We start from the raw sequence: 26,767 nt of genomic DNA, 5'->3' as shown, positions 1-26,767 counted from the left end.
GGTGCACCTGGCTATCTGGCTATGGCAAGCCACAGGTGCACCTGAAGAGGGCAGGAGTAAGTGGGAGCTTTTATTGGCCAAATGTAGAAGTTCACATAAGCTGTTTGGAAACACGTTTCTTTGGTTCTGGAGGCTCAAAGCTGGAGCGGCATCAATTCATTTTTGGAGATGCCGCTACTAGGCAAGTGTTCTTTGGAGAGCATCTTATTTGAATTGCTGTCGGCCTAAAGAATGCCTAGTGCTAAGCCTGGTCACAGAAATAACAGGGTGGCGCATGCCTGGAGTCCCAGCTAGTCTAGAGGCTGAGGCAGGAGGACTGATTGAGCCCAGGAATTTGAGTCCAGTCTGGGCAGCCCAGCAAGATCCCTGTCTCTAAATAAATAAATGTGTGTATATGTGCAAAATGTAGGTGGAGAAATGCATGGCACTTGTCACGTACATGAGGAATTTCTTGTGTGGTTATTTTAGAAAGTCCTTGAGACAGTTCTTATCTCAAACATAAGCCCTCCTTTGTGCATTCCTGGCTTGGCGTGCTTGGGTCTGAGCAGAATTGTCTCATCCTGGTAGCTGTAACTTTCATAAAGAAGAGGAAGAAAGACTGAGACCCTGTTCTAGATAAAAGGATACTAAAAAAAGATTTGACAACTAATTGCAACAGTATGATTCTGGACAGAGGGGAAATAGCTATAAAGGACATAATTGGGACACAGAGAAAGAGGAAGAATGCGAAAATGAGGCAAAAATGTAAAAATTGGTGATTATGGATAAAGGATATAATCACGATTCTTTTTACAATGCGTGTCAATTTTCTGTTAATTTAGAAGTACATATATAAAGTATATGTATACTGATACATATAAATGTTAACCCCAAAAAGTGTTCCCGAAAGTAAAAAGCTCTTTGAGAATAATTGATCTCTTTAAAAACGATTTATGTTTCATTATAAAACCAATGTATGTATGCTTAACGGGAAAAAATGAGGCACTATAGAAAAGTAAAAAGAAAACTCATCAGTCTCTGACACATGTCACAGCCCACTGCTGCCTGGGAAGGCTGAAGAGTGCAATTTCAGCAGAATGTCAGGGGAGGAGCAGGATTGTGCTAGGTGGAGAATATTCTAGACTGAAGGAACACCACAGAAAAGAAAAGAAAGAGTGGAAGGGCGTGGCTTGAGGAAAAACAGAGAGGTCGGGAAACTGGGGGTTGAAGAATGAGCAGGTGAGATGGGTAAGGACTTCCAGGGAGGAATGACCACTGGGCTGGGGGATGACATCTGGGCCAGTCACAATTCTCCCCACGTGTCGCCTTCCACAATGCCAGGCACGCGCCTGAGGTTGAATACATATTTCTGGGCTGACTAACCTAATGTACAAAAGGCAGGCCCTAAATTTCCTCTCCGCCCCGTAGCGTGCCCTGCAGCGACACCGTCACAAGCACGCGGCTTTTGGTCCCCGCCCTGGGCCTCAGGGCCTCGGGGCCGCGCGCGGGGCGTAGTCAGCCGGAGCTGTGACGCACGCGGGACGCAAGCCGAGGGCTCGGTTTCCACGGCAACAGGCGCTGGGCCTCTGTTTTTCCGCTCGCGCTCGTGCGTCACTTCCGGTCTCTCCCCTCTTCTTTTCAGCCCTGTTTGGGATAGGTTCCGATTGGGACCAACGTCGGGGTGGGAGTGGTACTGGGGAAGGGCGGTCCAAAATAAACCTTCGGTTCTGCGAGAAGAGCCGGGCGTCAGGCAGGTGGAGCTTGGCTTCCGTCCCCTAAGCCAATCGCTTTCTAATCCGTCCCTTAGGCGCCGCGGGAAAATGATGCTTCAGCTACCGGCCCTGGAGCATGCGCACTGCTACCGGAGGCGCCTCTGGGAAATCCACTGGTCCGGGATTTCCACGCAACCGGAGGGAATCCAGAGGGGCGAGTGATGGGCGCGGCATCAGGGGGCAGGGCATACGAACCACGATGTTGATTGGCCGGTGAGAGGCCTGGGCGTGGAGCGGCAGCAGACCCCTGTGGCGGGCTCTGGCGTTTCATTCATTCGTTCATTCATTGAATGAACTGATTCACTCCATGTTTACTGAGTGTAGGCTGTGTCAGAGCTTGTGTAGACGCTGGGGATTCAGAGCCTAGTCGGACACAGCCCCTGTCCTTAAGGAGCCCACGCTGCGACTGACACCGCGGCGTCCCCGCCTTTCTTCCTTTGCACCTTATCTCCTCTCTTCTCTCAAGGCTGGTGTCCTCGCAGAAGGCGGCGACGCTCAGCCCATCTTACCCCAGGGACCCTCTCGGAGGCTTCCACACCTCTGAAAGCAGCTGATAAACATGGAAAGGCCTGGCGTGGAATCCTGGCTAGCCGCTCAATCACTGAGCCCCTTTTCCCACTTTACATTCACCTCTGAAAGCATGGTGCAGGCGTCCCCAGCTTAGGGTGCCTCGACTTACGATTTTTCAACTTTGCGATGGGTTCATCAGGAAGCAAGCCATCATAAATCGAGGAGCATTTGTATAGTTATCTTGCAGAGGGCAGTGAGGTTTAAAATGAGCTTTGATGCTTATCTTGATGTTGAATCCGAGTTTCCTCCTTATACGATTATTGTGAGGATATGAGATATTTATGCCAATCACATTGCACATTGCCTGCCAGATAAGAGTTTCATAAATGAGGCCGGGCATGGTGGCTCACGCCTGTAATCCCAGCACTTTGGGAGGCCGAGGCGGGCGGATCACTTGAGCTCAGGAGTTCCAGACCAGCCTGAGCAACGTAGGGAAACCCTGCCTCTACAAAAAAAATTACAAAAATTAGCCAGGCATGATGGGAGGCTGAGGTGGGAGGTCGGCTTGAGCCCAGGAGGAAGAGGTTACAGTGAGCCAAGATCGCACCACTGCGCTTTAGCCTGGGCCACAGAGCAAGACTCTGTCTCAAAAAAAAGAGAAAAAAAAGTTTCGTAAATGGTAGTTACCGTCACTGTGTTATTTTGAAGGATGGGTTGTGACGGTCTAACCAAGTAGCTGGTTCTTAGTTGTGCTAAATAAATACAGTTATTTCTTCCCTCCATGGCCTGTGAGCTAGAAAGCCCAGGTGAGACGTGACACTATGGAGTCATGTAACATGGGAAGGAGAAGAAACTCTTTATGGTACTGGTGGGGGATCAAAACCCTTGAAAGGTGCTGGTTTTTGCCCAAAATGGAGTGATTGTATGACCCAACCGGCACATCGTTAGCCAGGACAGCAGTCATAAGCTGGAATTGTACCAGGAAAGTAAAGCTATATGGTTGGTCACCTTACCCTAAGGCTGTACAAGTAGCACGTGACAGAAATTGTCCATTCTGTCTCAAATTGCCTTCTCACACTTTCTTTAATCCTAATAATAGCCCTATGAAATGATTATCCTTATTTAATAACTGAAAATATGGGAGGCAAGTAATTAAGGAGTGATGGAGCAGGGACTCTGGCCTGCACTTTTTTTTTTTTTTTTTGAGATAGGGTCTGACTCTGTTGCCCAGGCTGGAGTCTAGTCTGTACTTTTTTTTTTCTTTTGAGACGGAGTCTTGCTCTCGTTGCCCAGGCTGGAGTGCAGTGGCACCATCTCTGCCCACTGCAGCCTCTGTCTCCCAGGTTCAAATGATTCTCCTGTCTCAGCCTCCCGAGTAGCTGGGATTAAAGGCGTCCACCACCACAACCGGCTAATTTTTGTATTATTATTATTATTATTATTATTTTTAGTAGAGACAGCGTTTTGCCACGTTGGCCAGGCTGGTCTGAGACTGCTGACCTCATGATCCGCCCACCTCGCCCTCCCAAAGTGCTGGAATTACAGGTGTGAGCCACCGTGCCTGGCCCAGCCTGTACTTTTAACGCACAGCTGTGATAATTGTCAACCTCAGCAAGCCTCTTTGGGCATTAGTCCCATATATATATTATATATTAAATAATATATATAAATTATATCTAATAATATATATAGATCATATGTATTATTATATAATATATTATATAATTATATAATATATAAAATATGTCAATATTGTATAATTATTAATATGTAATTTATATATTTATAATTATATGATATAATTATATATATTTATATATTTATAATTATATATACTTATATGTAAATATAAATATATATAATTATCTATTTTATATATTATATAATATATATAACATATTTTATATATAATATATCCTATATAATATATATGGGACTAATAACATATAATATTTTTTGTGTGTGTGTGTGTGTGTGTGTGTGTGTGTGTGTGTGTATTTAGACAGTCTCTTTGCTCTGTCCCCCAGGCTGGAGTGCAGTGGCACGGTCAAGCTCACTACAGACTTGACTTCCTGAGCTCAAGCAATCCTCTCACCTCAGCATCCCAAGTAGCTGGGACTACAGGTGTGCACCATCATGCCGGCTGTTTTTTAAATTTTGTGTAGAGATGGGGTCTAGCTATGTTGCTTGGGCTCATCTCGAGCTCCTGGGATCAAACGATCCTCCCTCCTTGGTCTCTCAAAATGCTAGGATTACAGGCATGAGATACTGAGGGCAGCTTGGTCCTATGTTTTGAGACCCCTTGACTGGATGTTTCAAGGGAGCATATTCTGGCTGAGTTTACTGGAGAATTTTCTTGTAGAGCTTGTTATGAACTGAATGTTCATGTTCCTCCCAAATTCATATGTTTAAATTTATTCCCCAATATGATCATATATGGTGGGGCCTTTGGGAGGTAATTAGGTCACAGGGCAGAACCCCCATTTATGGGATTAGTGCCCTTCTAAGAAGAGACCAGGCTGGACACGATGGCTCATGCCTGTAATCCCAGCACTTTGGGAGGCTGAGGCAGGCGAATCACCTGAGGTCGGGAGTTTGAGACCAGCCTGACCAACATGGAGAAACCCTGTCTCTACTAAAAAATACAAAAAATTAGCTGGATGTGGTGGTGCATGCCTGTAATCCTAAGTACTCAGGAGACTGAGGCAGGAGAATCACTTGAACCCAGGAGGCGGAGGTTGCGGTGAGCTGAGATCGTGCTATTGCACTCCATCCTGGGCAACAAGAGCTAGACGCCATCTAAACAAACAAACAAACAAACAAACAAAAACCAGACAGCTAGCTCTCTGTCATGTGAAAATACAAGAAGCCAGCCATCTGCCACTCAGAAGACGACCTTCACCAGACCCTACCCATGCTGGCGCCCTGATCTCAGTGTTGTTCTAGTAATTTATTATATCTGCCCAAACCAACTAAGACAAATAGCCACATCTTCAAAGTGTTCTGCCTTTTAGGACTTTTGTAGAGGGGAGAGAGTGTGAGTATGAGGTTGGACCTGATTATTTTAGAAACTCCTTCCAACCTTAGGTGTCTGTAAATTCCTTAAGGGCAGATTTTGTATATTTGAATTGTCACCCTTCAGAGGAGATGCTTAGGAAATGTTAAAGATACTAAAGGAGCACAGCCCCAGGACCTAGACAGTACGGGGACTGCTTTGGATGTTCTCATTTGATCGTTGTGGGCTGGGCTGTGGCAGACTCTCACACTATCTGAGCCTCTGTTTTCTCATCGGTAAAAATGCAGAGTAATAATACTAGCCCTTTGGGAAGCCGAGGTGGGTGGATCACGAGGCCAGCAGTTCGAGACCAGCCTGACCAACATGGTGAAACCCCGTCTCTACTAAAAATACAAAAATTAGCCGGGCATAGTGGCACGCGCATGTAATCTCAGCTACTTAGGAGGCTGAGGCAGGAGAATCACTTGAACCCGGGAGGCAGAGGTTGCAGTGAGCCAAGATTGCACCACTACACTCCAGTCTGGGTGACAGAGTGAGACTCTGTCTCAAAAACAAAAAAGAAAAGAAAAAAAAAAATTGCAGAGGAAATAGTCCCTGCCCTCCCCCACAGATTTGCTGAGACAACAACATAAATTGATTGAAGTGTGTACATTGCAAATAAGCAATGTTTCCTTTTGCCAGCTTTAAATCTTGCTTTCCAAGTTGCTTGCCTTATCCACTTATAGACAGAATAAGAAAAGACCTATGGAAAGAGTACAGTCTGTGGGGTCTGACAGCCCTGGATTTGAGTCCCTAAATAGCACCAGCCACTTGCGTGACCCCAGCCAAGTAGGGTATCCTTTCTGGACCTCAGCACTAAAAATAGCTGCCTTGCCTGGATCTTATGAGGTAAGCTTGGAGCCTAGTTTCTGCACTCAGACCTCTGTTAGTGGTGGCCTTTTAAATGTATCTTTTCTGTATTCTCTGTTAACCCCATACACCCTTTTGTTTATTTATTAATTAAAAAAATTTTTTTTTTTTTGGCCGGGCGCGGTGGCTCACACCTGTAATCCCAGCACTTTGGGAGGCCGAGACGGGCGGATCACGAGGTCAGGAGATCGAGACCATCCTGGCTAACACGGTGAAACCCCGTCTCTACTAAAAAATACAAAAAACTAGCCGGGCGAGGTGGCGGGCGCCTGTAGTCCCAGCTACTCGGGAGGCTGAGGCAGGAGAATGGCGTGAACCCGGGAGGCGGAGCTTGCAGTGAGCTGAGATCCGGCCACCGCACTCCAGCCTGGGTGACAGAGCGAGACTCCGTCTCAAAAAAAAAAAAAAAAAAAAAAATTTTTTTTTAAAACTTTTTTTTTGAGACAGGGTCTTGCTGTCTCTCCCAGGCTGGAGTGATCATAGCTTACTGCAGCCTCGACCTGGCAAGACTTAAGCGATCCTCTTGCCTCAGTCTCCTGAGTAGCTGTGACTACAGGTTTGTGCCATCCTGCCCAGCTAATTTAGGTATTTTTTCCAAGAGGCAGAGTTTCCCTGTGTTGCCCAGGCTGGCCTTAAACTCCTGGGCTCAAGTGATCCATCTGCTTCGGCCTCCCAACGTACTGGGATTATAGCTGTGAGCCACTGCACGTCCTCCATGCAGTCGTAACACTATGGGCAGCCACGTTGGGCAGCTTTTGTGTTGTCAGGGAGACACTCTTCCTCAGCCCCTGGGCACTCCGCTGCAAACTTCCTGGCTCTCTGGCATGCTGGAAGTCAGCTCCATTTGTGTTACCCTGAAGATGTGTTTGATTTATAACTCATTCTGACTCTGTAGAAAATAATTCAATAAAAACTCAATTGGTTTTCCATTAGCCCTGAGCAGGGATGAGGGATAGTATCTTCTTTTATAAAACATGTGAATAATAAAACAGCGCTGGTCACACAGCCCAGAGTGGGTAAGTGCCTGCTGGCTGAAAGGAAAAGCGCTGGTTCAGACCATTTCTCCCTTGCTGCTGTATGTGCTGAGAGAACCACTCCTGTCCTCTTTACTTTTCCTTTTAAGATTTTTTTTTTTTTTGAAACGGAGTCTCTCTGTCGCCCAGGCTGAAGTGCAGTGGCACGATCTCAGTTTACTGCAGCCCCCGCTTCCCAGGTTCAAGCGATTCTCCTGCCTCAGACTCCCCAGTAGCTGGGATTACAGGCACCTACCACCATGCCCAACTAATTTTGTATTTTTAATGGAGACGGGGTTTCACCATGTTGCCCGGACTGGTCTTGAACTCCTGACCTCAGGTGATCCAGCCGCCTTGGCCTCCCAAAGTGCTGAGATTACAGGCGTGAATCACCAATCCTGGCCCTTTTTAGTTGTTTTTTTTTTTTTTTTTTTTTTTTGGAGATAGAGTTTTGCTCTTATTGCCCAGGCTGGAGCAATGGCATGATCTCGGCTGACTGCAACCTCTGTTTCCCAGGTTCACGCGATTCTCCTGCCTCAGCCTGCCCAGTAGCTGGGATTACAGGCGCGCGCCACCATGTCTGGCTAATTTTGTATTTTTTTTTTTTTTTTTTTTGAGACGGAGTCTCGCTCTGTCGCCCAAGCTGGAGTGCAGTGGCCGGATCTCAGCTCACTGCAAGCTCCGCCGCCCGAGTTTACACCATTCTCCTGCCTCAGCCTCCCGAGTAGCTGGGACTACAGGCGCCTGCCACCTCGCCCGGCTAGTTTTTTGTATTTTTTAGTAGAGACGGGGTTTCACCGTGTTAGCCAGGATGGTCTTGATCTCCTGACCTCGTGATCCGCCCGTCTCGGCCTCCCAAAGTGCTGGGATTACAGGCTTGAGCCACCGCGCCCGGCCTTTTTTTTTTTTTTTGAGACGGAGTCTTGCTCTGTCGCCCAGGCTGGAGTGCAGTGGCCGGATCTCAGCTCACTGCAAGCTCCGCCTCCCGGGTTCACGCCATTCTCCTGCCTCAGCCTCCCGAGTAGCTGGGACTACAGGCGCCCGCCACCGCGCCCGGCTAATTTTTTGTATTTTTAGTAGAGACAGGGTTTCACTATGGTCTCGATCCCCTGACCTCGTGATCCGCCCACCTCAGCCTCCCAAAGTGCTGGGATTACAGGCGTGAGCCACCGCGCCCGGCCTAATTTTGTATTTTTATTAGAGACGGGGTTTCACCATGTTGGCCAGGCTGGCCTCGAACTTCTAACCTCAAGTGATCCACCCGCCTCCGCCTTCCAAAGTGCTGGGATTACAGGCTTGAGCCACCGCGCCCGGCCTAGGATTTTTTAATTGAAAAAGAAATACATGTACATGTTAAAAGATTCAAACAGAACATTAAACATACAAAACGGAGAACGGCTCTGTTTTCCATCTTCCCTGAGGATGCCACTGTTAATTCATGTGCTGGGCATCTTAAGTCTGTAAGCCTCCCCCATCTCCAGCTTTATTTTATTGTTTTGGAACCCAGAGGGTTTTAAATCCTTAAATGGCTTCTGCCCGCACTTAGCAAGCTTGGCGCCTTGGCACTGAACTAACGACAGCTGTCCTAGCCCCTGTCGCCTCTTTGGAACCTTTTATGTGGATGGATTGTTGGGGCCCTCAAAGTCGGGAGTGCCATGGTGTCAGCTGGGGATCAAGACCGCGCGCCACACAGGGGGCAGCCGACCCAGGCTGGGGCTCGCACCTCACGCGCCTCCCGGACCCTGCGATTCTAGAGGCGCTCCCAGGCCGCTCGCGCCACGGTCACCCAACCTGAAAAGGGGGGTCACGACCGTGGGGGTCATGTGGGGTGCCAGGGGTATCCACAGTGGGCTTCTGCGGGGCCTCCACCCCGGAGCTTCACAGAGGAAGTGAAGTTTGAGCTGCGCGCCCTGAGGGACTGGTAAGCGGCGGAGACAGGACTAGGCCTCCTTCCAGCTGCGCCGCCCCAGGTGCAGAAACTTTCCTCCCAGTCTCCGCTCTCTTGCCCGTCCCTCTCTGCCTCCTCCCTCCATCTCCCTCCTTCCCTACTTCTCCTCCTCCCTCCTTCTTTCTCCCCTCCTTTTTCTCTCCCTCCTCCTCCCTCTCTCCTCCTCCTCCCTCTCCCTGTCCCCGATTCTCTCTCGCTGCCCCTCCCTCCTTCTTTCACCCCTCCTCCTCCTCCTCCCTCCCTCTGTCCCCTTCCTCCCTGTCCCTCCTTCTCTCCCTCGCTCCACCTCCCTTCTTCTTTCACCCCTTCTTTTTCTCTCCCTCCTCCTCCCGCTCCCCTCCTCTTCCTTCCCCCTGTTCCTTCCATCCCCCTGTCCCCTCTTCTCTCCCTAGCTCCTCCTCCCTCCTTTCTCCCTCGCTCCTGCCCCCGGCTTCCCTCGCATCTCTTGCAAAACCCGGGACGGATCGCAGGCCCGGGCCCGGGCCCGGCCTCCGCGCAGGCGCAGGAGCAGCGCCGGCTCGGCCGCTGGTCGGAAGCGCCAGCCCCGAGCCGGGGAAGTGGCCGCAGAGGCTGCTCGGTCCCGCTGCCCGCCAGGTCGTGGGCTCCCGCTCCGGGCCCGGGGCCACCGGCTGTGTAAGTGCAAAGCGGGGGGGCTCCCGGTCAGGCAATTCGGGCCGGCTGCGGGGAGGGCTGGCTGCGCGGCTGGCCGCGGAGTCGGCGCGTCCCGCGGAGGGGCTCGCCCGGTCCTCACCTGTCCGGGCCGAGCCCACCACACCTGTCCGGGTCCGCTGCCCGGCCGGGGTTCAGCTTGCACCTGCTCGAGGCGCCCTCGCTCCTGTTGGCGCTCTGCTTACACCTGTCCAAGGCCGTGTCCACACCCGCTGAAGACCCGGCGGACACCTGTCCGGGACCCGGCCCACACCTGCTGCCCGGGCCGGCTCTGCTGTCCCGAGCCCGCGGCGGGGTCCCCTTCCCCTCTGCGCCTCCGAGCTGTCTCCGCCTGACTTCCCTTCCCGGGCCGTCCGCGACGCTGGAGCCCCCCGCCTCTGGGCCTGGCTACGCCCCCTGGAGCCCGCGGGGTCTGGGACACGCGGCTGGGGCCTGGGGACCTGCACAGCCCACGCCCCCGGCGCTTTCCCCGCCCTGCGATCCCGGGCTTCTCCTCTAGCTCTTTCCCTCCTGTCTCGTGGATTCAAAGTGCCTCCGATCTAGCTGGGCGGCATCAGGCGGTACTCTGTGGGATAAGCGCGCTGTCAACTCCAACTTATCCCAGGGAAGCGTGGGGAGAGGAAATCAGCCTGCTGACATGTGGTCTTCTCCCTGTCAGCCCACCCCACGCCCCTCCACTCCTACGGACCTTCCCAACGTGAATGTCTGTTAACCGAAAGTTTTCCCGTGTTAGGATGCATTGTCTGTCTTCAAATGTTTTTATAGAGAGAGGAATTAAAACGTTGGAAGCAAGGCCCAGTTGGAAGGTGTGGGGGAGTGACATCCCTTCCATCCCCTACGGCCCTAGTTTAAACTGGTGACTGTCCAGTGTTTCTAAGGTAGTCATAGCTACCTATGACATCTTTATTTGTTAACATGAAACAGAGCATCGGATTAATGATATTGGAGGCCCAGGAACATTCCCGTCCTAAAGATCTGGCTAGGTTTTGTTGTGTGTGTTTGTTCGTTTTTTTAAAAAATTGTGTGGAAGACCAGAGGGAAAAATAGTTGTCTGGAAACATGTAAACAATGAATGTTTCAGAAATCTAGTGTGTCAAAAATAACAGCTTCATTGAGCCTCGATTACCTGCCATAAAATCCACTGCTTTGAAGTGTACAATTCAGTGCTTTTTTTTTTTTTTTTTTTTTTTTGAGACGGAGTCTCGCACTGTCGTCCGGGCTGGAGTGTAATGGTGCGATCTCGGCTCACTGCGACCTCCGCTTCCCGGGTTCAAGCGATTCTCCTGCCTCAGCCTCCTGAGTAGCTGGGATTACAGGCTCATGCCACCATGCTCGGCTAATTTTTTTTTTTTGTATTTTTAGTAGAGACGGGGTTTCACAACGTTGGCCAGGCTGATCGCGAACTCCTGACCTCGTGATCCACTCGCCTTGGCCTCCCAAAGTTTTGGGATTACAGGCGTGAGCCACCGAGCCCGGCCAATTCAGTGATTTTTAATATATTCACACTCGTGTAACCATTGTAATTCCAGAACATTTTCATCACCCCAGAAAGAAACTCCATACCCATTAGCAGTCACTCCTCATTTCCCCCTCCCACAGTCCCTGGCAGCCACCAATTTACTTTCGATATATATAGATTTGCATATTCAGGGCATTTAATATTAATGGAATCATACAACATGTGACCTTTTGTATTTGGCTTCTTTCACTCAGCACAATGCTTTCAGAAGTTTTTCACATTGTGGCTTACATCAGCACTTTGTTCCTTTTGTGGCTGAATAATATCCCATTGTATGGATTTAACATTTTGTGTATCAGGCAGTTGATGGACATTTGTGTTGTTTTCACTCCTTAGCTATGAAGAATAATGCGTGCCTGGCCGGGCGTGGTGGCTCACACCTGTAATGCCAGCACTTTGGGAGGCCAAGGCAGTGGATCACGAGGTCAAGAGATTGAGACCATGGGCCAACATGGTGAAACTCCCTCTCTACTAAAAATACAAAAATTAGCTGGGCGTGGTGGCGGGCGCCTGTAGTCTCAGCTACTGGGGAGGCTGAAGCAGTAGAATCCCTTGAACCTGGGAGGCGGAGTTTGCAGTGAGCCGAGATTGCGCCACTGTACTCCAGCCTGGCGACAGAGTGAGAAAACAAACAAACAAACAAACAAACAAGAATAATACTGTGCCTGTATTCCGAGCACTTTGGGAGGCTGAGGCAGGTGGATCACCTGAGGTCATGAGTTCGAGACCAGCCTGGACAACATGGCGAAACCCCATCTCCACTAAAAATACAAAAATTAGCCGAGCATGGTGGCTCACGCCTGTAGTCCCAGCTTCCCAGGAGGCTGAGGCATGAGAATGGCTTGAACCTGGGAGGTGGAGGTTGAGGTGAGCTGAAATCCTGCCACTGCACTCCAGCCTGGGTGACAGAGCAAAACTCCGTCTCAAGAAAAGAGGAATAATGCTGCCGTGTACATTCCTGTACAAGTTTTTGGTGTGGACACATGTTTTCAGATCTCTTGGATTGCTGGTTTTATGGTAGCTCTATGGAGGAACTACCAAGTTGAAGATATATATTTTTGCTGTTTTAATACCTGTATTAGCTTAGTCTCAGATACCAGAACTGGCTCAGTGGCTGGGGCCTTTTTGTTTTTTTTTTTTGTTAAGAGTCTTACTCTATCACTCAGGCTGGAAGTGCAGTAGTGTGATCTCAGTTCACTGTAACCTCCTCCTCCCCGGGTTCAAGCGATTCCTGTGCCTCAGCCTCCCAAGTAGCTGGAATTACAGGTGTATGTCACCATGCCTGGCTAATTTTTGTATTTTTAGTAGAGAAAGGGTTTTGCCATGTTGGCCAGGCTGGTCTCGAACTCCTGACGTCCTCAGGTAATCCACTCGACTTGGCCTCCCAAAGTGCTGAGATCACAGGTATGAGGTCAGGTTTTTTTTTTTTTTTTTGAGATGGAGTCTCACTCTTATCGCCCAGGCTGGAGTGCAGTGGCACGATCTGAGCTCACTGCAACCCCCACCTCCTGGGTTCAAGCGATTCTGCTGCCTCAGCCTCCTGAGTAGCTGGGATTACAGGCATGCACCCCCACGCCTGGCTAATTTTTTTGTATTTTTATTAGAGACAGGGTTTCTCCATGTTGGTCAGGCTGGTCTCCAACTTCTGACCTCAAGTGATCTGCCTGCCTCGGCCTCCCAAAGTGCTGGGATTACAGGTGTGAGCCACCGCACCTGGCTGATTATGCTGCTTTTTAGATGAGACGATACTTTTTATTTTTAAATTATTTTTATTTATTTATTTTTTTGAGATGGAGTCTCACTCTGTTGCCCAGGCTGGAGTGCAATGGTGTGATCTTGACTTACTGCCTCCTCCACTTCCTGAGTTCAAACAATTCTCCTGCCTCAGCCTCCGGAGTAGCTGGGACTACAGGTGTGTGCCACCACTCCTGGCTAATTTTTGTATTTTTAGTAGAGACCGGGTTTTGCCATGTTGACCAGGCTGGTCTCGAACTCCTGACCTCAAGTGATCCTCCCACCTTGGCCTCCCAAATTACAGGTGTGAGCCACCATGTCTGGCCGAGATGATACTTTTAAAATACGGCCCTTTCTTCATCTGCGGTGGGCCGCACTCTCCTTCTCTGTAGAATGACGGCTTCAGTGTTTCTCAACTTCTGTTAAACCCATGCCTGCTTTTGAGAAACATGCCCTCTCCAGTCTCCCCTGCTCAGTATTTTGATATGTCCTACGAGGGGTGTTATGCCTCTTTGTTGGAAGATGATGTGATTTTGGTTCTTTCCAAGGTGGTTTTTGTGTGCAGAAAAGACTCTTGAGGGAATCGTTGTGGGTAAAGGGCAGGAGAGAGTGGGGCATCGTCCTTGAGAGTGTGAGCACCGGAGTTGGGGACTTGGGCCGAGTTATACACATACAATATACTTGTGAACTGTTTAGATCCTGGGCAGAAACAAGACATGTTGGGAGGCTAGGGTTTCCTTTCCTTTAAATATAATTTTGTCCATACTCCCCTATCCATGTGCATTTTTGAAGTTTGCAGTGGTGGGGTTGCGGTGTATAGTCCATTGTGGGATCTGCATAGTCAGAATGGGATAGCCCCCAACACGCAGTCCTTCTCTCAGTGCAGGGTGAGAGGCTTGCCATTAGAATTTCACAGAGGTCTTGTGGCTATGTCATTTTAGTCTTAGTGTCTCACCTGGGAGAGTTACTGCCACGATCTCTGCAGTCAGGCTTTGGTGACCTGAAGGTCATGCAGTTTTGGGTTTCCTATTTAAGAAAAAGAAAACAAAATTAAAAATGCAGGCTGGGCGCGGTGGCTCAAGCCTGTAATCCCAGCACTTTGGGAGGCCGAGACGGGCAGATCACGAGGTCAGGAGATCGAGACCATCCTGGCTAACATGGTGAAACCCCGTCTCTACTAAAAAATACAAAAAACCTAGCCGGACGTGGTGGTGGGCGCCTGTAGTCCCAGCTACTCGGGAGGCTGAGGCAGGAGAATGGCGGGAACCCGGGAGGCGGAGCTTGCAGTGAGCTGAGATCCGGCCACTGCACTCCAGCCTGGGCGACAGAGCGAGACTCCGTCTCAAAAAAAAAAAAAAAAAAAATGCAAAATTAGTCAGGTGCAGTGGCTCACGCCTGTAATCCCAGCACTTTGGGAGGCTGAGGTGGGTGGATCAGAAGGTCAAGAGATCGAGACCATCCTGGGTAACTCAGTGAAACGCTGTCTCTACTAAAAATACAAAAAATTAGCCGGGCGTGGTGGCGGGCATCTGTAGTCCCAGCTACTTGGGAGGCTGAGGCAGGAGAATGGCATGAACCCGGGAGGCGGAGCTTGCAGTGAGCCGAGATCACGCCACTGCACTCTAGCCTGGGCGACAGAGTGAGACTCCGTCTCAAAAAAAAAAGCAAAATTAGATAGAGGGCCATGGAAGGGGCCTGAAGCTGAACCCCATTAGCTCATGGTACAGCTGCCTCTGGCCATGGGGACCATGGCCAAATCCCCTGAGGAAGTGTGAGCCCGCTGATGGGGACAGTGGAGGTGTGTATCGAGACATCTTATTTGATACAGAGAGCTCATTTAATCTCCCTCACCTTTACAAAAATTAGACTTTTTATTTGAGACTATAGTAGTTGTAGCTCCATGTGCATTTGTCAGAAATAATACCGAGAGATCCTATATACCTTTTGCCCAATTTCCCCCCGTGGTGCCATCTTACAAAACCACAGTACGTTATCACAACCAGAATGTTGACTCGCTGACATCTTGAGGTATGTGTTACTATCCTCATTTTTATTCACGATGGAACTGGGGTTCAGGGAGGTGCACAGGCTTGCTCCAAGTCACCCAGGTCGTGCGTGTAGAGCTGGGAGTTGAATATCAGCCCTGACTTCCAGGCAGTGGGGTTTCCATCCTGACCGTCAGTGGGCTGGGGCCAGCATTCATTCGATTGTCCATTTGTTTGTTTGTTCACTCATTCCTTCAACAAACATGTATTGAGGATCTCCTATGAGCCAGATTCTTTCATGTGGGTCATCTAATTTAATTTTTCCCCAGCTCTGGGGAATCAGGTAATAACGTTTTCTTTTTATATCCGACAAAATTGGCTCAGAGAGGTTATGGCAACTCTCCCATTTATAAAGGAGTGGTGGTATATTTGTGTAATCTCTCCTTTTATGTTAGGCACAATGCTAGGCCCTTTACATTCGCAACCTCCTCAATCTAAATATAGTTTTATAAGGTAAGTTCTTTTTCTTTTAATTCTTTTTTTTTTTTTTTTTAGATGGAGTCTGGCTCTGTTGCCCAGGCTGGAGCACAGTGGCGGGATCTCGGCTCACTGCAAGCTCTGCCTACCGGGTTCATGTCATTCTCTTGCCTCAGCCTCCCAAGTAGCTGGGACTACAGGCACCCACCACCACATCCAGCTAATTTTTTTGTATTTTTAGTAGAGATGGGGTTTCACCATGTTAGCCAGGATGGTCTCGATCTCTCCTGACCTCGTGATCTGCCCGCTTCGGCCTCCCAGAGTGCTGGGATTACAGCCGTGAGTCACCGTGCCCCACCTCTTTTTTTTTTTTTTTTTTTGAGATGGAGTCTCACTCTGTCATCCAGGCTGGAGTGCAGTGGTGCGATCTCAGCCCACTCCAGCTTCCACCTCTCGGGTTCCAGCAATTTTCCTGCGTCAGCCTCCCGGGTAGCTGGGGTTACAGGCACGTGCCACCACGCCCAGCTAATTTTTGTATTTTTAATACAGGTGGGGTTTCACCATATTAGCCAGGCTGGTCTCGAATTCCTGACCTCAAGTGATCTGCCAGCCTCGGCCTCCCAAAGTATTAGGATTACAGGCGTGAGCCACCGTGCCTGGCCAAGACAAGTTCTATTATCACCACTATTTTGTAGTTGAGGAGTTCCAGGGAGCCCAGAATTCAAATCCAGATCTGACTGCATGGTGGATTTTTCTTAATATCCTATTGAGGGGATGGGGGAGCAATTACACACGTGTTTATTCATTCACTCAACAGATATTTTTGAGCACTGACTCTTACTACTCCTGGTTAGGTGGTGGGAATAGAAAGACAAGAAGCAGCCCCATTTCTGCAGAAGCTCCAAGCTGAGGCCGAGGGACTGAAGGTCAACAGTTACAGCATTATGATCAGAGCTGTGACAGCCACGTGTAGAGCCCTAAGACCTGTTGATGCTATGGCTTTCCTTGGGGCTTCCCCTGCCTCTGGCTAGTGAAGGTCAGAGTCACTGCCTCCCAGAGTGGGCTGTCAGCTCTCAGGACTCTGCGTCTCACAGCCTCATTTCTTCTCTCTGAACAGGGACTTCAAAATGAGCGTCCCTGACTACATGCAGTGTGCTGAGGACCACCAGACACTGCTCGTGGTGGTCCAGCCTGTGGGCATCGTCTCCGAGGAGAACTTCTTCAGGATCTATAAGAGGATTTGCTCTGTGAGTCAGATCAGCGTGCGGGACTCCCAGCGAGTCCTCTACATCCGCTACAGGCACCACTATCCACCCGAGAACAACGAGTGGGGAGACTTCCAGACCCACCGCAAAGTCGTGGGCCTCATCACCATCACCGACTGCTTCTCGGCCAAGGACTGGCCGCAGACCTTCGAGAAGTTCCACGTGCAGAAGGAGATCTACGGCTCCACGCTGTATGACTCCCGGCTCTTTGTCTTCGGGCTGCAGGGGGAGATCGTGGAGCAGCCGCGCACCGACGTGGCCTTCTACCCCAACTACGAGGACTGCCAGACAGTGGAGAAGAGAATCGAGGACTTCATCGAGTCACTGTTCATTGTGCTGGAGTCCAAGCGTCTGGACAGAGCCACAGACAAGTCTGGGGATAAGATCCCCCTTCTCTGTGTCCCGTTTGAGAAAAAGGATTTTGTAGGACTGGACACAGACAGCAGGTAAGTTTACCCAGAGACCCAGGCCCCTTGGCTTCCCTACATCAGAAAGGGAAAGCACATGGCAGAATTTTATTGCAGCAAGGAGTAGAAAGGTGTTGTCCTTTGGTTTTTAAAACTAATGACTTCCTGTCAGAATCTGTTTGAGTGCTGCTAAAAAACCAACCAAACAAAAACCAGTGACTTTTAAAGACAGAGACAGCCTTTGGTTTGGGGGAGTCTTTTAGAGTTGTCGTGTACACTCCCCTTTTTTTTAGTGGGGCTCCCCTTGTGGGACTCCTGGAGCTCCGTCCAATACAGCAGCCACAGCCAGTTGTGGCTTTTGATCACTAGACACGAGGCTAGTTTGAGTTGAGATGGGCGGTGAAGAAAACCCATGCCAGATTTTGAGACTTACTTCTGCAAAAATAAACTTTCTTGCTATTTTTTTTTTTTTTTTTTGAGACAGCCTGTCTCTCAGGCTGGAGAGCAGTGGCGCGATCTTGGCTCAGTGCAACCTCCACCTCCCGGGTTCAAGTGACTCTCATGCCTCAGCCTCCCAAGTAGCTGGGACTACGGGCATGTGCCACCATGCCTGGCTGAGTTTTGTATATTTAATAGAGATAGGATCTTGCCACATTGGCCAGGCTGGTCTTGAACTCCTGGCCGCAAGTGATCCGCCTGCCTTGGCCTCCCAAAGTGCTGGGATTACAGGTGTGAACCTCTGTGCCTGGCCAACTTTCTTGCTAATATGTTTTATATAGATTACATGTTGAAATGATAGTATTTTACCTATCTTAGGTTAAATAAACTATATTTTAAAAATCAGTATCAACTGTTTCATTTTTACTTTTAAAAATGTGGCAACTAGAAACTGAAATTTACTTATGTGGCTTGTGTTTTATTTCTGTTGGACAGCACTGTGCTAGAGCACAGTTTGAACACTTATTCAGTCTCATCCCTTTGGTTCACAGATGAGAGGTGAATCTGGAGAGGTAAGGGCTAGGTCCTAGCTGAGCTAGAAGTAGAGCCCATGTCTCCTGATTGCCAGGCTGTGCACCCTGCGTATGTGGCTACTTTTTCCCTCCTGATGGCCACAGTGTCGAATTCCTCACTTACAGAGCAGCCAAGCACAGGTATCGGATGCCAGAAATGCCACCTGGGAGCTCCTAAACAGCTACCTTATACAAATGGAAGTATGTCTATTCTCTCTGTGTACGAGGAGTGTTGGATAGAGCAGGAAAAGGTCGGCTTCCCATCTTGCCTGTTATTAAGTCTAAAACTTTATTTCAAATCAGAATTTCAGATGAGCTCTTCCTTGCCACTTCCTTCCACTCTCTGTTCGCTGCTCTGTCTTGCCATGGTGGCTGTTCTGCAGAGCTGGATGAGATGCAAGCCTAGGCAGCAACTGTTTGCCAAGAGGGCGTCCCCATTTGCCAGGGAAAGTGATGTGTCCCTGTGTCAGTCACTGGCCTCCTGGCTTGGACAGGGCTCTCCCTCCTCCTGTGTAGGATTGGCTGATGAGCCACAGGTGAGGATTCAGTGATGTCATGTGCATGCCACCACAGTGCCTGCTGCAAAGTAGGTGCTCAGCATGTTTCTAAAATTTATTTAAGGTCAAACGGTGTCTTTCTGGTTGTTGGTAAGTATGAGGAGAAATGATCACAGAATTGAGACACAGTAGTCTAAGTCCAGCCCTCAGAGTTGGAAGCATAGAATAGCCTCAGTCATACCTGACTGTGGTGCTTTGCAGGGTCTGGAAGGAAGGAATTTTCATTTCTTCACCCAAATGTGCATATTTGGCTTCAGGAAAGGGAAAGGCATGCCGTAGACCTGCTCTGTATTTAATCCTCACGGCAGCCCTGTGATCTACGCCGGGTTGCTGTGCTGGCTGATGTGGGGCTGAGGCAGCAAGGTTTAGAGACCTGGGCAGCCACTGAGCAGCAGAGCTGATATAAGCACCAGGTCTGTCTCTAAGGCCCGGGACCGTTTCTACCTCATCTCGTTGCCTTCTGCTGTGCCTCCTGTGCCTCTTGAAGAGCGCACACTGCTGTCCAGCCAGCAGGCATCTGTGGGAGTCATCCATGATAAGGTGTTGCTCTATGCTATGCACAGCTTGGCGGCCACCTGCGAGGTCGGCAGGGAGTGGCCTGCCCCTGCTTTACAGAGAAGGGGTGAAGGGTTGAAGCTCACAGGCAGCATGGGTCAGGAACCCCGCTCTGACCCCTTGACTCATGCCTGCCTCCTTTGCCACGTGAGTACCAGTGACATTTTTCAGTCACCCACTTCTTGGCTGTGAGGTTGCAGACCCACCTTCGAATACCAGGTCTTTTTTGCCTTTTGAAATCTGTGCTCACAACCCCGCAGGAGGAACGGGAGTGTGCTGCAACGCGGTGTGTCACACATAGTGGATAATGACTGACAAGTGTTCGTTCAGAGCCTTCATATGCCAGGCATGGCTCCAGGCACTGAAAATACAGCGGCAAATACAGCTGCTTGCTCACTGTAGTGGGACAACCGCAATTAGACGTCAGTTAGCATTTGAAGTTCGGTGAGATCATGACACCAGTGAACTGAAATAAAATACATCCTCCTCTCATAATGGGTAACCTGTTGTTGCTTTTGTTTCTCCATCGTTCTCCAATTGTTTTTTTTTTGGAGATGTCGTCTTGCTCTGTCACTCAGGCTGGAGTGCAGTGGCGCCGTCTCGGCTCACTGCAACCTCTCCCTCCTGGGCTCAAACGATTCTTCATGCCTCAGCCTCCTGAGTAGCTGGGATTATAGGTGTGTGCCACCACACTTGGCTAATCTTTGTATTTTTAGTAGAGACAGGGTTTCACCATGTTGGCCAGGCTGGTCTCGAACTCCTGACCTCAAGTGATCCGCCTGCCTCAGCCTCCCAAAGTGCTGGGATTACAGGCGTGAGCCACAGTGCGTGGCCGATTCTCTAATTTTTGAAGGAATGATTTGGTGCAGGAGCAGAGCCTTGCTCTCCCCTGCAACTCTTGGTAGGAGTGAGAAAGTGTCCAACCCGGAATGGGATAGTATTTGGTAGCTCAACAGGAAATGTCCAGATGTAAGTCCAATTATGGTTTGACACACTGACCATGCTGATAGGCCCCCTGACAGATCATTCTCCCTTCAGGTCCTGGACTTCCTGGGACGTGAGGTGCAGGTGTAGTTTACTTACAAGCTCACATGTGCCCCTCACAAAAACCCATGGCCCGTTCTTGTCCGTGTAGTGTTGTAGCTATCAAAATTATTTCTGTTCTTATATGTTTCTAATTTTTGCTTGTTCCTCTTTCTTTTCTTTTTCTTTTTTTCTGTCATACTGCCCTGTGAGTGTGTTATTGGGTGTGAAAAGGTAGGCCGGGAACACGTTGCATTAAAAGTAGCTAGATTTCCCTCTGCGCTGCCTTCTCATAGCCTTCACTGCTTTAAAAACAAACACTGCTGCCTAAATCTTATGTTAACTGGAGAGTCTTTTCATTTTTTTAAAATATGTTTTTTAATTTTAGCTTTGTTTTTTTTAGCACGTAACCCATTGGCGTTTGGTGTTTGCTAAAATACTTGCTCTGGGGGATCTTGTTCAGTCTGTAGCATTTAGTGAGTGACACATGAGCCTTTATTCTTTTGTGTGTTTGTTTTGAGGACGTGAATTGCTCATTGATTTAGGCGGCTGTAGGGGTTTTTCCTGGGATAGCTTAACTGCTTGATCCTGGGCTTCTGAGCCAACGTTTTCTGGCATGTGATTCCCGGCTGTGGCTGTGGGCTGTGCATGAAGGCAAGGAGCGCTGGTGCTGGAGTGTGCTAGTGGCCAGGGGAGCTGCGGGAGGGCGCGGCTGCCCGTCTTTTCTTTTGCTTCTGCCTTGAGCATGCCGTTTCCCGTTTCCTTCGCCTCAGCGACTTTCCACCATAAAGGAGACATAGGCCATTCTAAAACCCACCAGGCTGGGCGCGGTGGCTCATACCTGTAATCCCAGCACTTTGGAAGGCCGAGGCGGGTGGATCACCTGAGGTCAGGAGTTTGAGACCAGCCTGGCCAACATGGTGAAACCCTGTCTCTACCAAAAATAAAAAAATTAGCCGCGTGTGGTGGCATGTGTCTGTAGTCCCAGCTTACCTGAGAGGCTGAGGCAGGAGAATTACTTGAATCCGGGAGGCAGAAGTTGCAGTGAGCCAAGCTCGTGCCATTGCACTCTAGCCTGGGCGACAAGAGCGAAACTCCATCTCAAAATAAAAAACAAAAAACCCACCCCCGTCTTTTGTGCCCCATATGAGGGCTCAAGGGCAATTTGTTTAAGTATCAGGGAAATATGGCCTTCTAGTTCACTTGGATCTTGTAGACACAAGGCCCTGTATAAGTGACCACTGTTTCCTTTTTGCTTCTGCCAATGAGCATTCAGAACCAGAGAGGCAGTTCACCCGTAGCTATTGTACAGGCTCTTACCTGCCCAAGATTTTCCATTTAACCTCATGTAGGTAAGACATAGCTGTGTCTGCCTTTTTTTTTTTTTTTTTTTTTTTTTTGAGACAGAGTCTTACTCTCTCACCCAGGCTGCAGTGCAGTGGCACGATCTTGGCTCACTGCAAACTCTGCCTTCTGGGTTGAAGTGATTCTCCTGCTTCAACCTCTCAAGTAGCTGGGATTACAGGCACATGCCACCACTCCAGGCTAATTTTTGTATTTTTAGTAGAGACAGGTTTCACCATGTTGGCCAGGGTGGTCTCGAACTCCTGACCTCAAGTGATCTGTCTGCCTTGGCCTCTCAGAGTGCTGGGATTACAGGCATGAGCCACAGCGCCAAGCCTGTGTCTGTATTTGTTGACGCTAATGTCCCTCACTGGTGGCACATCATTTGTGTGCATTACTGATGTAGAGCCTCCAACACCAAGGGCAGCACTGCGGGACACTCTTTGGCTGGCCTAGTCCCCTGTGGTTTCATCCCTCTCAGGGAAAGGTTCTCATTCTGTGACCTGCTGCCACCACCTCACTGCCCAGGGGCCTTGTTTCTTCCTTAGTGCTCTAGTCCAAGTACCAACACTTTCATTCTTCGTTTGCTTTGTCCCAGTTGAGACAGGCTGGGCTTTCTGAAAGATTTCATCACATTCTAGGGTGGCGGAACAGAAGAGACATGAATGTATTAAGTCCAGGCAGTCGTAGCTGTCCAGCTTGGAAAATGCAGGGCAGGGATCCGGTGGTGGCTGGTTTATCCCGGGCTGTGGGCCTTTCCTGCTGCCACTGGCTCCCAGAATCGATGGGGACAGCCTGGCCTGGGCTCCCTCCTCCCCGCTCTCCTGGCAGCCGAGTCTCTGAGTTCACAACCCAGGCACTCTCCTGGACCGCAGGCCGTTCAGAGTTCAGACCACAGGAGAGTCCTGAGTCCTTGTTCTGGGCTGCTCTCTCCGCCTCCTGTGTGAGAGACAAGTGCCTTTCCTAAGCGACCTGTGCCGGGAGAGACCTCCCTGATTAGCAGGTGCCCTCCCGAGGTGACTCAGCACACATTTACGGGAAGCTTGCTGTGTGCTGTGCTAGGTGCTGGGGCACCAAGCTATGATATACTTGAAAGACAGAGTTGGGGAAAAGATGATGGACAGAAGGGAGAAATCTGTCTTGAGAGTGTGACTCAAACAGCACGGCACTGGTGGGCTGTTTCTTACCATGGGGAAAACTGGGAGGCCATGGGGGAAGTGTTTTTTGAGATGCCTGTTGGGCATTCAAGTGGAGACATTAAAGAGGCAATCGGATGTGAGTCTGGAGCTCAGGGGCAGGAGGTGGACTAGAGAGACACATGGTTGTTGGCCGTATGTAGCCTGTGTTGAAAATCCTGAATGTGGATGAGCTGAGTGAGAGCGAGGGAGAATGCAGATGGAGGCAGGAGGAAGGCCCCGGGCTGACCCCTGGGTGCTTGCCATGACCAGGAGACTGGAGGACAGCCCAGATTCTTTTTTTTTTTTTTTTTTTTTTTCTTCCGAGATTGGAGTTTCACTCTTGTTGCCCAGGCTGGAATGCAGTGGTACCATCTCAGCTCACTGCAACCTCCGCCTCCCTGGTTCCAGTGATTCTCCAGCCTTGCCTCCTGAGTAGCTAGGATTACAGGCATCTGCAACCACGCCCCACTAATTGTGTATTTTTAGTAGAGATGGGGGTCTCCCCATGTTGGCTAGGCTGGTCTTGAATGCCTGACCTCAGGTGATCCGCCTGCTTCAGCCTCCCAAAGTGTTGAGATTACAGGCGTGAGCCACCGCTCCTGGCTGGGGTTTTCGATGTTATTCCACCGAGTTTGGGGTTTTAGGTGCAGCTGCCACTTCTTCTAAAGGTGCTGGGAGTGGGGCTGCTACTAAAGAAATCCGAAGGGAATGATGTGGCCAGATTTGCCCTTCGCCTCCTCTGTCCTGGCAGCAGGATGAAGTCCCAGCTGAACAGACTGTCTTTCCCGTGGACCCAGAAGGGCAGATCAGGAAGGGCACCTTGAGGAGAGAGGCACTGGGGAGTTGGGGGAGGACTGTTGGATAGTTCTGGAATAGCTCTTTTTAATAAAAGATAAAAAACAGAAAACAAAACCCTCTTATGAACATTGCTAGTTACTATTGAGGAAGCAGTTCTTTTTTTTTTTTTTTTTTTTAGACAGAGTCTCACTCTGTTGCCCAGGCTGCAGGGCAGTGACACGTTCTCAGCTCACTGCAACCTCTGCCTCCCAGATTCAAGCAGTTCTCCTGCCTCCCTCCGGAGTAGCTGGGACTACAGGTGTGTGCCACCATGCCCGGCTAATTTTTATATTTTGTTTAGTAGAGACGGGGTTTCACCATGTTGCCCAGGCTGGTCTTGAACTTCTGAGCTCAGACAGTCCACCTGCCTTGGCCTCCCAAAGTGCTAGGATTATAGGAGTGAGCCACTGTGCCCGGCTGGAGGCAGTTCTTTGACATTTCTAAGTGTAAGGCACTATGCTGAGTGGATACAAGGACAAATAAGACAGCCTATCATCAGAGGCTTAAACCTGACTATGGGAGTAATACAAGTTTAAAAGGGGAGAAGAGGGGAAACAAATGTGACTACACGTCAGACACCAGTTAGCCACCCGCCTACCTATTTCATTTATGTTGCACTGATGCCACCTGAAGCAGATGGTAACAGGCCCAATTTGCTGAGAGGAAGCATTCTCAGAGGGGTTAAATAATGAGTCCAGCATCACCCAGCTGGTAATGAAACAGCAGGATTCAAACTCAGGTCCTTCAGACTTTAAATAAATGCATGTTCTCTCTCCTAATTATGTTACCTTCCTCTTATACTTGGAAGACTAAAGTAAATCAGTTTCAGAGCCTTTCAGAAAAATTGTCAAAAGAACTTCTCTTGCTTAAGTGCTGCAGATTTATTTCACAGAGCTCTGACTTCCTTGATAGTTAGGTAGCATCAAAGTGTTTTACATCCCAGGGAGATAGGTTTTTCATTTTGCTTTTACATTGACATGGTTGCAAATAATGCACATATGCAAAATAAAACGTAGACACTTCTGAACTTTTAATGAGAACTTCTCAGTTCTCTCTCTTTTTTGTTTTTGAGATGGGGTCTGGCTTGTTGCCCAGGCTGGAGTGCAGTGGCATGATCTTGGCTCACTGCAACCTCTGCCTCCTGGGCTCAAGTGATCCTCCCACCTCAGCCTCCCGAGTAGCTGGGACTACAGGCATGCACCACCACACCTGGTTAAATTTTTTGTATGTTTTTGTAAAGACGGGGTTTCTCCATGTTGCTCAGGCTGGTCTCGAATTCCTGAGCTCAAGCAATCTGCCTGGGATTACAGGCATGCTGTGTAATCCATGCAGTAATTACAGGTATGAACCACCATGGCTGGCTTCTTACTCTTTCTTTATGGAGTGATGTTTTAATATTCAAACTTTAACATAAAAAAATTCAGATGGAAGAAATCAACACTAACAATTTGTTTTCAGTTTTTCATTAGGCAAGGTACAGTATCAGTTAATGATCCATAAAGCATCTGAAACTGAGTATAAAATGTTGCATTTCTTTTTTTTTCTTTTTTTCTTTTCTTTTCTTTTTTTACTTTCTGTTTAGAGCTCTCTTGCATTTTTTATTTTTTTATTTTTTATTTTTTTGAGATGGAGTCTGTCTCTGTTGCCCAGGCTGGAGTGCAGTGGTGCGATCTTGGTTCACTGCAACCTCCGCCTTTGAGGCTGAAGCCATTCTTGTGCGTCCAGCTCTGAGTAGCTGAGATTACAGGTGTGTGCCACGGCACTCAGTTAATTTTTTTTTTTTTTTTTTTTTATACGGAGTCTCACTCTTGTTGCCCAGTCTGGAGTGCAGTGGCGCGATCTCGGCTCACTGCAACCTCCACCTCCCAGATTCAAGCAATTCTCCTGCCTCAGCCTTCTGAGTAGCTGGGCTTACAGGAGTGTGCCACCACGCCTGGCTCATTTTGTATTTTTAGTAGAGATGGGATTTCACCATGTTGGCCAGGTTGCTCTTGAACTCCTGACCTCAGGTGATCCGCCTGCCTCGGCCTCCCAAACTGATGAGATTTTAGACGCGAACCACTGCGCCCGGCTGCTCTTGCATCTTAAGGTTGTCTGCTTTGCCGCTTTAACTCTACCATGTGAGCACCTTTTAGTATTCATATTGTATTTACATCAGGCGTGTAGTAAGGCTCCCCACCCGAAAATATTGTAGTGCAAAATTATGGGCTGTAACCATTATTTAAGTATACAAAGACTTTTTTTTGAGACAGAATCTCGCTCTGTTGCCCAGGCTGGAGTGCAGTGATGTGCTCTTGGCTTACTGCAAGCTCCGCCTCCTGGGTTCATGCCATTCTCCTGCCTCAGCCTCCCGATTAGCTGGGACTACAGACTCTAGCCACTACGCCCAGCTAATTTTTTGTATTTTTTAGTAGAGACGTGGTTTCACCATGTTAGCCAGAATGGTCTCGATCTCCTGACTTCGTGATCAGCCCGCCTTGGCCTCCCAAAGTGCTGGGATTACAGGCATGAGTCACTGCTCCTGGCCCTTTTTTTTTTTTTTTTTGAGATGGAGTCTCTTTCCATTGCCAGGCCAGAGTGCAGTGGTGCCATCTCAGCTCACTACAAGCTCTGCCTTCCGGGTTCAAGTGATTCTCCTGCCTCAGCCTCCCGAGTAGCTGGAACTACAGGTGCACCCCACCATGCCCAGCTAATTCTTGTATTTTTAGTAGAGACAGGGTTTCACCATGTTGGCCACGATGGCCTCGATCTCTAGACTTTGTGATCCGCCTGCCTCGGCCTCCCATAGTGCTGGGATTACAGGCGTGAGCCGCCTCACCAGGCCCAAGGACTTCTTAAACTATGTAATACCATCCCCGACCTTGCAAAAGACATTCTCTTTATCCAGGTTCCCTTGGATTTTAATTGAAAACTGTTGTTGTTGAGCAGCTTTAGCTTTTCTTTGGATTTGAATATAGGAATTTCTTTGCAGATAAATTGTTTTTTGGACTAGAATACCAAGCTCTTGTTTTCCATAAGCCATATAAATAGTACCAAAATCACAAACATATTAAGCATTTT

General features: G+C 49.1%; 1 protein-coding gene across 9 annotated transcripts in view; it reads left to right on the top strand.

The window, feature by feature from the left end:
* The first annotated feature begins 1,090 nt into the window (after positions 1-1,090).
* Positions 1,091-26,767, top strand: part of TRAPPC9 (trafficking protein particle complex subunit 9) — a 732,314-nt gene continuing 706,637 nt past the window's right edge. For 4 of the 9 annotated variants that reach the window (XM_028852953.2, XM_077944068.1, XM_077944071.1 and 1 more), the window contains exons 1-2: positions 9,660-9,780; positions 16,649-17,242. In XM_028852953.2, the coding sequence (XP_028708786.1) occupies positions 16,659-17,242 (584 nt within the window). In that variant the 5' untranslated portion in view covers positions 9,660-9,780; positions 16,649-16,658. Of the gene's footprint in view, positions 1,219-8,707; positions 9,121-9,659; positions 9,781-15,609; positions 15,684-16,648; positions 17,243-20,561; positions 20,583-26,767 lie in introns of those variants that run through there. The other 5 variants (XM_077944072.1, XM_077944069.1, XM_077944066.1 and 2 more) reach the window with 4 other exon arrangements.

This window comes from Macaca mulatta, chromosome 8 (genome assembly GCF_049350105.2).
Source record: "Macaca mulatta isolate MMU2019108-1 chromosome 8, T2T-MMU8v2.0, whole genome shotgun sequence".
NCBI classification, from domain to species: domain Eukaryota; kingdom Metazoa; phylum Chordata; class Mammalia; order Primates; family Cercopithecidae; genus Macaca; species Macaca mulatta.
Note: the sequence above shows the minus strand (reverse complement) of the source record. Positions and strands in the feature narration are given on the sequence as shown.